This window comes from Tigriopus californicus, chromosome 8 (assembly GCF_007210705.1).
Source record: "Tigriopus californicus strain San Diego chromosome 8, Tcal_SD_v2.1, whole genome shotgun sequence".
NCBI classification, from domain to species: Eukaryota; Metazoa; Arthropoda; class Copepoda; order Harpacticoida; family Harpacticidae; genus Tigriopus; species Tigriopus californicus.
Window position 1 is genome coordinate 1,595,489 of NC_081447.1, and position 10,633 is coordinate 1,606,121.

General features: G+C 43.7%; 1 protein-coding gene across 4 annotated transcripts; it reads right to left on the bottom strand.

Annotated features, from left to right (window-relative positions):
- Positions 1-518: 518 nt before the first annotated feature.
- LOC131885157 (transcription factor SOX-7-like) lies at positions 519-7,646 on the bottom strand. Of its 4 annotated transcripts, none has more exons than XM_059233094.1 (2): positions 7,068-7,646; positions 519-2,725 (listed from the first exon to the last, which is right to left on the bottom strand). In XM_059233094.1, the coding sequence occupies exons 1-2, from the start codon at positions 7,176-7,178 to the stop codon at positions 1,682-1,684; spliced, it is 1,155 nt and encodes a 384-aa protein (XP_059089077.1). In that variant the 5' UTR covers positions 7,179-7,646; the 3' UTR covers positions 519-1,681. The 4 variants fall into 4 exon arrangements, with proteins under 4 accessions (XP_059089077.1, XP_059089079.1, XP_059089078.1 ...); XM_059233096.1 differs by lacking the exon at positions 7,068-7,646 and adding an exon at positions 3,590-3,612; XM_059233095.1 differs by lacking the exon at positions 7,068-7,646 and adding an exon at positions 3,525-3,581.
- Between the last annotated feature and the right edge of the window lie 2,987 nt (positions 7,647-10,633).

Here is a 10,633-nt window from a genome sequence, read left to right on the forward strand (position 1 = left end):
TGCAGCCGTCATTCGATAGATTGAGCAAAGTGTGCTTGTTAGGTCATTGTCAGTTCGCACAGAAGTTCATATTAGTCTGCTCGCTTCCCCCAAAATGCATACTGCAACTTTGGATGGTTGAATTATGTATGCTCGGCTCGATCGTTGGGCAATTCAAAACAGCCTTGAATGTTCGAGCTCGAAAACGGACTCGCCTATCTTGATGTGGTTGACTATGGATCGGTTGATGATGGTTTTGACAGCCGTTACGAATTCATCTATTCATTTGAGAGGACGAGATTGTCGCAGATTGGTTGTGAACAAACGACCACGAAACAGAAACGGTGAGCAGACGGTCCTTTGGCTCCTGTGATAACTGCATTCACACGGATACTATGCGCAAGGTTTAAAAATTGAGAACCAAGAACAGTGGCCCTTAACAAAGCTCTCTGTCTTTTCTTTCACTGACCATGCTTTTGGTTTAATGAACCATCTTAGGGTTAAGTTTGTTCTTTGGCTTTAAAGAAGAGGCAGACAAGTAAGAAATAACCACAAATATATTTCAAAGAAACTTAAGCAGTTATAATAGTGGTATAATAATAATATCATCAACAAAATAACTTCGCATTGGTATCAATATAAAGAGGTGTAAAAGTTGGTGTTGTCGGAGAGTGTAGAGTGATTTGAAACCCAACAATAATCACGTGTGTCCAATCAGGTAGAAACCTTAGACATAGAGAATGTAGGGATGGGATGGGGTCATAATGCCAGATTCGAGTTTGTAGCAAAAAATAAAGTGGCTTGTCTTTCTTTGAACTGGTTTAGAGTAATGCCAATCAGAGTAATGAGGACAATGTTGTTTATGATGATGATGATGATGATGATGATAATAATAATTGAAGCAACATTTTCAGGTAGAAAGGAACTCTCACACACATGGCAAAAAACTAGACTCGAAAAAATAATATTGTGCTTTCATCAAAAAGACTGGAGGGGCTTTCACTCGGGGCTGTTTTACATGTGTGAGAAAAATATTGATAATTATTTATAGAAAAAGAATATGTGATTCACCCTTACTTACTTACACTCGATTTGTGGTATGTACTGTAAGTAATAATATCATGAGCTTCTCTTCTACGCATTACTACACAACGATAGCTTGAATTTGACGCTCATCTCATCGGTATTGTATCAATAAAATTATCTGAAAGTGTCAACAGGGTAGTTCATCTTCGTTATTGAGGTGGATATTCTTCATTCATTGCAGTTCAAGGTGGTTTTCTTTTAAAATCTTTAAACACTTAGAGGTTCCGGGTTCATTTTGGATATTGACATTTCATCAATTGAGTGAGTGTGTGTGCATGGTTGGTTGTTGGTTGTTGTGGTGTTATGAGCAGTTCAAATTTCGAGCCTGTGCTTTTTTTTGATGCAGGCGTGATAAAAGATATAAAGCTGATATAAAATACGATATTTTGATTCAAGGGAACGGTATTGGATTCTTAAAGCAAGCCGAAGGTATGTATGAATTATCTTTGTATTCACATCGCAAGTGTTTTTTAAACACGAGAGAGGGGCAGAAAACTAAAAAGACAGGGACTAAAAATATGAATGTCTACTCTAGTTTTCATAGAAAAAGAAACATGACCAGAAACTGGTATATTGTGTGTATGTGTATGTTATGGTGTGCTTTCGGTGCCCGTCACTATTCAGAATTGATCAGGGAGGCCAAAGACGAGTCCACGTCGCTGAGGTCAATATCAGGTTCACCAAGATGGGAGTTGAGGTTGTTACTGTGGGAGGCCGTGAGGTGCCGGAACATGACACACGTGTCGTCGTCATCCAGGTAGAAATCCCCTCCGCAATGAAGTGATTGCTGCAATAGTGATTGGCCTTGCTGTTGTGGCTGTTGGTGGTGAGGATTGACTTGTTGAGGCTGATGTTGTTGATGCTGAGTCTCGCGACGGTCCGGAGACTGGGTGGGTGTAAGGAGGGTGCAAGGTGATGGTTGAATGGGTTCGATCGCGATGTCAAACAAGCCAGACCAAATGGTTGGTTCGAGGTCATCGATGGCCACCGAAATCTCAGCCTTGGTCAAACTGGCCGGTCCCGTGTCCATCGAGTTCAGTCCCAGTTCATTGAGCTCTTCCTCATTGTAGGTGCAGCTGGTGGTTCTTTGGTCGACTAGATCATCAAAATTGGCTTGCACGGGTGGCGTGGCGAGACCGCGGTCTCCAGGAGAGGCATTGGGACTCATCTCGTAGAATCCCCCATCGGCGGATTCCGGGCTGGGACAACCGGGACTGGTGGGGACCCGAGCGTTCAATTGGGTCACTGACAAGGGCAGAGCGGGCGGGGAGGGTGCGTCATCCCCCTCGTGGGTCAAGAATTCGATAGCTGACTTTTCATTCACTTCTTTCCTCTGTCTGCGGTACCTGCGTTTGAGGTTTCTTGACTTCTCGTTGACCTGCCCAAGACCGTGTTCAGTCTGGCCTTTGGGCTTCTTCTTTGGCTTGTACTTGTAATCGGGATACTCTTTCTGATGCAGGAGTCTCAATCTGTCGGCTTCATCGATGAAAGGCTGTCTGGCCTCGGCCGTTAAGAGCTTCCATCGTCGGCCCAACTCCTTGGAAATCTCGGCATTGTGCTTGTCTGGAGTGACCTCGATAATTTTCCTTCGCTCCATCTGAGACCAGACCATGAATGCATTCATGGGGCGTTTAATGTGATTGGGCGGATGCTTCTTCGTCTGCAAGAGAGGAAACGAGAAAGTCATCAAAATCATGTGCACTTCATGATTGGAACACCAAGAGATGATAACTACTCATCTGGGAAAGACCAAGCGAATGCACTGCCTACGTACTTTACAATTAATGTATGTGCGTATTGAACTAAAGATGGCCTGACTTAAAGCGTGTCATGAGCAAGTGACATTTCTCGATGAAGAATTGTTTCTCTACCAGCTCTACGAGCTCCCCGTCCAGACAAATGCCGTCATGTTCATTTGAAATTCGGCCAGGAGATCAATCACTTCCTGTACATCGGATCTCACGAGACTTTCCCGAACTAATCCATTTACCCGAGATACCGAGGTTGCATCACAATTTCGAACCTAAGCTTTTAATATCCCAATTGATAAGAGGCTCTAACATTGAGATAGATCGAGGCCAAACTAGAAGCCGTTGCCGTTGCACGCCATAGCATTTATCGATGACTCGGCTTTTCAACTTGCCGAGACCTTACTGTTTCAGACACGGTTCAGGGAAATCGCTCTCTTGGAAACAAGAACCCAAGAGAAACTCGTCCGACTATTCATTGCACAAGACAACAAGAATTGTTTGGCAAATGTGTTTCTTCACTCCCCCCATTCAATCCATTTCACCGATTTCACCCCTCTCATTAGTCAAGTCATTCCATGGCGACCGGGAAACTTTCCGTCGCCATTGTGACCGACCCCAGTCTCTTCAAAACGGCTCATTCATTTCCTAGGCGAAATGACTGCCGTAGATGTATTCTGAGTTTCAATTGCAGACCCCCATCTGTCATACCCGAGATACGATGAATTGGCGAGCTTATTTTTCTTGTTGTAATTATCTGGGGGCTTCTCACTTACCCTGCACCGAACTTGCGGGAAAATAAAGGAGAGACAAATTAATGGCTCGGTCCCAATCACGCAACCTTCTGACAACACATGCCAAACAATCAACCCTGGATTGGAACATTTTCTACCTCATAATCAAACAAATCGAAACTAGGGCACTCGAAAGCCCCTGGTTTTTCATTTTTGACCTGTTGACAAAAAGCGAGCATGGGGGCTAGATTCTTGGGCACTCTGGTTCACAAAGGACTAACCCCGAGAGGAACTTCCGACCGCCGTCGAGCAGCTGGCATCTGTTCGTGCAGCCGTTGGGTCGTTTGTCGTCCATGGACGGACAGAGGTGGAGTTTCTCCAATGGCAATGACCAAAGTTTTGAACGATTTTCATTCGGTTGGTACCCTTTCAGTACAATACTGTCGCGTCTTGGAGATTCCAATTTGATATATTTTCTATATTTGGAAACCCAAAACCAAATTTGCATGACTGAAGAGAAGAAAGTGCATTGATCATAAGGATAAATTCCATGTTTCTATGTAGATTTTTAAAGTCTAGGGGTATTCATTAATACGAGAACTTCAATTACTCTAGGAAGACTGCCCTTTGAAAGAAATACCACAAAAAAACATTAGTCAACGACAACAGAACACCTTGACGTTTGCCTAATTTTCATAATTGCTTTCTGCGGTTTGGCTTCATTTGCACTTAATTATTAGAATCAGATCTCTGCGCGCATAAAAATATATCTCCAGTCCCGCCCCTTACTTATTGTACTAGAAGAAATAGTCCCTAGCACGCTTGAGCAACCTTGGTGAACTGAGGACAACTCCAATTCCAAGTTCGACGGACACGGAGTTGTACGTGCATGAGTGAATGCACTCATCCAAAAATTGGTGCCCTATTGTGTCGCTTTTCTATCACGTGAATGATTTTTTTGAGCCGGTGGTAAAGTGTAGGAAGACGAAATGCATTCCTCGCCAACCTGAGAAGCCTCGAGCTCGTCTTGGTAGCTTTTCACAATGCGAACTAGGGAGAGAGAGAGAGAGAGAGATTCATTGGCCATCACGCTTGGCTAAATGGCAGTGAACCCCAAAAAGTGCATTTTCAAATCGGTCAAGTCCAATGACATCCTCGAGACAAGAAGGAGAGATCCAGTAAAGCCGTGAGTCTTGGGCCAAAATCGGGGCTCACCCCACCACTCAGTCCGTCCGTCCGTCCGTCTGTCAGTCAGTCAGTCAGTCAGTCAGTCACATTCATGCCTTGCTCAGCTAAATTAATTTTCTCATTCAGACAGATACCCGCGATGGCCCCATAGACGTAAACAAATCCTTCACCGATAGTTCGGGTTCATCACCGCGACCAGGTTCAATGAGCACTTCTTCAACTTTGGAAGTGTCAGAGTTGGTCAAAGAGATTTGGTCCGTCGAGAATCCTAATCGGCTAATTTCGAGCGAGCCTAGGATTGTTTCTTGTGGGTGATTTTGCATGAATTCGAGTCTGTGGTTGGAATTAAGAAGGTGCATGGAGGAGATTGAAATCTCAGAGCATAGAAATGCACAAATTTGGCAGATGGGCCACCCGACGAGATTGAAATCACGCTCTGACAGGAGTGACAACAAATTAATTTTCAGGAATTTTCTACTCCTCCATATCTGCACATTCTCTTCCCATTTGAGAGTGGTCCCTAGAGACAATCAGGGCTTTAATACGAGTATGGATTGGATTCAGATCCATTACCGACAAGATTTTTCTTCCCTAAATGTTGTCTGGAAGATCTAGCCATAGAAGGAACAGACGGAGAGAGAGGGCAAGAACAAAATATCAGGAAAATAGACCTGAAGTCATAACAAGACAGTCTCAAAAAGTGGAAATGTTCAAGCCACCCAGAGACACAATCATCATGAGATCTTGAGAAATGTTCACAAGACTTCAGGGTCTTTTTTCACAGACACACTGACTTGCTTTGTACTGCCAGCTTGGGGAAGGCCAAAGAAGACAACGCATACACGAACACGACGAAACTGAAGAATTCATTAATTATCATCTGGTCTGAGGTTGTGGCGGGTTGGAATCAAAGGTGGTTCAATATTTATGTTCGTAAACGCGGGACAAACATTCACCGACCACAAAATATAGTGGAGAAGGGTTCCAAAAGTTTTGGCATTCTTCACATTCATAGCATTGCTTCTACTTTTTTTGTTGTTGTTTTGTTCTGGGATGATATTCAGCAATGTTTATGAAGATAGCGGAAGTGTTCATTGCTGATGCGGAGATAAGCTTGTTGCTCTTTGACCCAAAAAGATGATGATATCTTAAGAGGTTCATGTGCAATATTGATGCAATCGCTAGGTTAAAGTCAAACAATACAGAGTTAGTCAGCCCTCCACTTCATGTCTGAGTAAATTTTATAGCAATAAAACACTTGTGTTTGAACTTTGAATTGAAGATACACGCCTAATGAAACTGTATTAGTCAGCTTTAGAGAGACTGAAAATTATACAAATTGCCCCAGATCGGTTCATTTGAGATCGATGATCGGAGGAAAAAGATTTGACTTTTTCCAAGTGTTTTGAATCAATGAAGTCCTTCAACAACGTGCTTTCATCATTATATAGCGAGGAGGGCAGAAAATTGAGGATGAGGAAGAAAAAGCAGAAGAAACCCCCAGCAGCAACTTTTTTCGCAGCTATTTATCTGACCTGAATTCAGACTTCAAGACTGCGATCTCTGCTGTACGGCCAGTGCGGATGTACGGTACAGCACGCAGCTATTTATCTGACCTGAATTCAGACTTCAAGACTGCGATCTAATAAACAGAGCGTGTTTAAACAAAATACTCCGTCATTACTATGGACCGACGAGGTTTGGGTATCATTTCTGTCACGAATAGAGTAATATTTAATTTGAAACCCTCAAATAATCGGGAAAACACGTTGCCGCTATCAAGTGCAGAAGAGCAACTCAGAAGTTTCATTTGAAGGAAAAAAAATGACAAACTTGCCCTCTCTCATTGGAATACAAATGCCGAAGTATGTTAATGTAGGGAATAGTGTATCTTTGCTTGGATCTGCGCAAATGATGTTCTATGAGGGCAGTACGTTAGTACGAGCAGTGCAAGCACACCATGCTCTGATCCAAAAGAACGCCAAGCACGTCGCACAAAAACGCACTTCTTGTACATTCACGAACACTTTTTTCGTAAACAGACTCTACTCGGTCGGATTTGTTCAGACTCTACTCTACTCGTACGAGTTCCCGTTCACTACGCCAGAGGGAGCTTGGCGTGAAGGCGACGAGGAATCTACGCAAACGCCTTTCCGAATCCGAAAAGGTGGCGTGAGCCTCTATTAAAGCCATATGAAGGGGGAGCTTTGAAGGCATATTTAGAAGCTGACTGGCTGGCTGGCTGGCTGGCTAGCTGGCTGATTGTCTCACAGACGAGACGAGACGCAAAACAACTTGACGGGCTTCCTATGGGTATTTGCTTCTGGCTTACCTGTGTGGCATCTGAATAGGGCGTTTTGGTTGTGTTGCTGATGGTCATGGAGGGGAGGATGAGAGGCTTGGGCTCGACCACCTCCATGATTCGAGCTCTGATATCGATCATGTTTTGAGATTGCACAAGAATGTTCAGATTGATAATCTCTTTAAAAGTTTTTTTTTTATACTCGCAAGGAGTGTGTGGGAAGGGATCTCCAGTGAACAACTAGTCTCCAAATTCGGGATGAGAAGCAACAATCTCTCCGATTTCTCCAGATAGTAGTGGTAGCCGTGGCCAGTTGTCGAACCCGTGACCACTTGCTGTCTCTTTCCAGTCAGGTTCGAATCAGTTCAATCAATGTTTATGAAACACGTGCTTTTTCGGCAATGTTCCCACAAGTTCGGGGACAGAACGGACGATTCTGCTTGTGATCGCGTCAGCACCAGAGCTGAGACTAACCTCTTTCCAAAGTGTTTGCTATCATTTTGTGAGCCTAAAACGAAAGAAAAAGCGTCGGAACCGAGGAGTAGTAGGATTGTTTTGCGTAAAACAGCCCTCGCTCTCCTTGCGTCGCTTCCTCTCGCTTGGACTTCGGACTGGCAATACCCACCGGTAGTTTGCGCGTTCAAACGCCGCTTACGTTCTTGGAGAGCTTGCGATCGCAAACAACAAGAGGGAGAGACGCTGATCGATCGACCCAAGAGATGGCGTGCCAATCGCCCTCGGGCGATGTTATTTCCCATGTGCCCGATCGAGTTGATCTTAGACGGGTTGTTTTGTGGAGGAGAAATTCGAAATACCAAGGCGTAATTTTATCGTAGGCGGCCGTTCTTTTTTCCTATTGCGAATTTCGTTTGTATGTGGAGAGGGAATTTAGTTTGAATCCTCCTCTTAATGCCCAAGGCTAGAGTGCGTCAGATGGGACGGGGCAAATATTTACCCAAGGAGCAAAGAAACGGAAGCATCGCGATCAAGGATTTGTGTATGAATAGAACTGGTCGTATGTGGGGTAAGTAAGCTCAAAGTACGTTGGTACACTCACTCGCTCACTTACTCGCTGTGAGAGATAGAGTTGAGAAGCAGTGCGAAAACGGGATTATGCGACTCGCGTTTGGGATTCTAGTCACGTTGTCGACATGCTCGTAATATGAAGGGCAAATATACAATTGGATAATGGACAATGTTTCTCTAGTACGGAGTTACTTTGATCGGGCAGAAAAGTATGTTGCATGAACTTTCCAGGCTCAAGGAAGTCGTCGCAATTATCGACAGGTTACTTTCCTCCCCATTTCTAGTATCCAGAAGACTTGCAGCACGGAATTGATGGGGGAAATCCAGTTTTCTTGAGCCTTCTCGGAACACTGAACTGCATGAGAGGAAGAGAGAGAAGGAGAAGGGCACGAAGGTCGACACGTCAAATGGGAGAAGGATAAATGGATTGTTTCATTTGAGATCATTGATCATTCCAAGATTAACTGGAACATGCAGCTAATGACCCATGCTGTCATGGCTTGCAGACAAGTTGGCATATTTCGACCTTTTGCCGACCAAAAAACAAGGAGGAGAAGGCCCATATAAAAACACACAATTCAATGCAACATACCTCCGACTGCCTCCCTGGGGAGTCAAAGCAGGGTCTGGGAGAATGAATATGTGGAACACATAACACGTATCAATGGATATGGCCAAGTCAAGATTCACATCATTGTCATCAGCATTGTCTGAACTCATGTATTTCAACTCCTTGTCCACAGATTCAAACGGTGACCTTTTGTGATCGGATGCTAAAGCCGAGCCAACTCAGGAGTGGTCCAAAACTCGCAGAATGACCCCAACTTTTTGGTCAACTGATTTTGTTTATTGCATGGCAATAAATACATTTATCAAATAATTCCGATATCCGGAGGCGGTGAATGAATCGCTACAAATGTCTGTTTTAACGTCATGGTGATATATGTATTGGAAAAAAAAATCTGTAGGTCAAGCAATTGTCAAGTCGTAGTGTTGTCTAGTGCTTAGATGTATGTTCCATTTTTTTCGGGACCACTTCGTCGTGTGAAAAAGTGGGACAAAACCTGCAAAGGTCGACAAACATCAAATGCGCCTCGCTCATTGTGGAACATATCTTTCAATTTGACCACAGGGTAGAAGGTTTGGGAAACAAATCGTAACAAAAGGCCTGAGTTTGAAGCTAAAAAAATTGGACCGAGCTTCGAGAAGAAAAACGCTTTTCAGGTCGATTCCTGGAAGCTCTTAACCTTATTTCAGAACCCAATGGGCCGAGAGCAATCCCCCAGCAATTGTTATCTAGTATGCATTGCACGATCATAACGTAGCAACTAATTACTTGAGAAACCCGAGGAAACAAGGATGTAATTGACGAGGATCCCCTGGTTCAACTTCAGAATCCAAAGCTCCCAGATCTTGCTCCTAGGACACCTTAAAGGCCAAGGTGCTTTTTTGTCTCAATTTTTGATCTCACTTAATCCGAAGCCAACCTCTTTGAACTTCCTTCATAAAGTAAACTGGACCATCTCTGGTTTGATGTTCCACACGACCCTACCTACCATAGTACACTTTTGCTCGTTCATATTTTTTGAGCGACGTTTCGAGCGATTGGAAACAGAGGGATGCTGACAAAAAAATACAAAAATACATCTACACTCGAACGCGCAAGCAAGCACATCCATCCATGAATGGCCTTGAGTTAACAATGTTTACTCTCCCGTTCAGCTTCCCCTCACTTCAAGTTGACTGCGAAGTTCATTTCTTTTCAAAACTCTTTTCAAGACTTAAGAGGTTATAGTGTATATATATAGTAATGAAGTTATGCTTTGGAACTATCTGATTGTTTTTCCAGACATTTTGAATTCGGCGTGAGTCGATGAAGCTGCAAGTTTATTAACAAAAAAGGAAGCGCTTAAGTAAACCTCACCTTCATAAATATCCTCCAACACGAATATCCTGGTAGAAAACATGATGTAACTCAATGTTATTTTCGTGGCACGTCCAATTAGGGGGAAGAAACTTTTCCCAAGTTCCATTTTTGCCAGTCCGAAGAAGTTACTTATGAGACTTTTGCTCATGTCAAAGTTTTCGTGATTGAAATCTTTGACGACAAGAGGGAAATGAGTGAGGGGCTTGTAATGAGTTACTAGGGTTTCACTGGCGGGCAAAAATTTGGACTATTCATTGTGTTGTCTTTCCTAGAATTGCGGAGTGAAACCGCTTTTCATGAAAGCCTCACTTTTCTATGAGCCTTTTTCACGTTCTGTCACGAGTTCTTTCAGATTCAAGAGCTTTAGGGCAAAAGACATCCTTCTCACACATCACACCGCATACGTAGACACAAGCAGAGGATTTGGGGTGGGCCAAATGTGCTGCTCTCCCATTCAAATTAAACATCGTTTATCATGCAAGCCAACAATGCTGTAATGTGCAAGTGCATCTCGGCCTGGAGGTGTTCCAGAAATTGGAATGCTCGTCCCGGCCTTTTTTCTCACTCTCACTCCCCGAAGGTCCTGTGCAAGCCCAGAAAGTGATCCTGGCATCAAAGTCCCCAGGGTTCGCACATTTGTCGT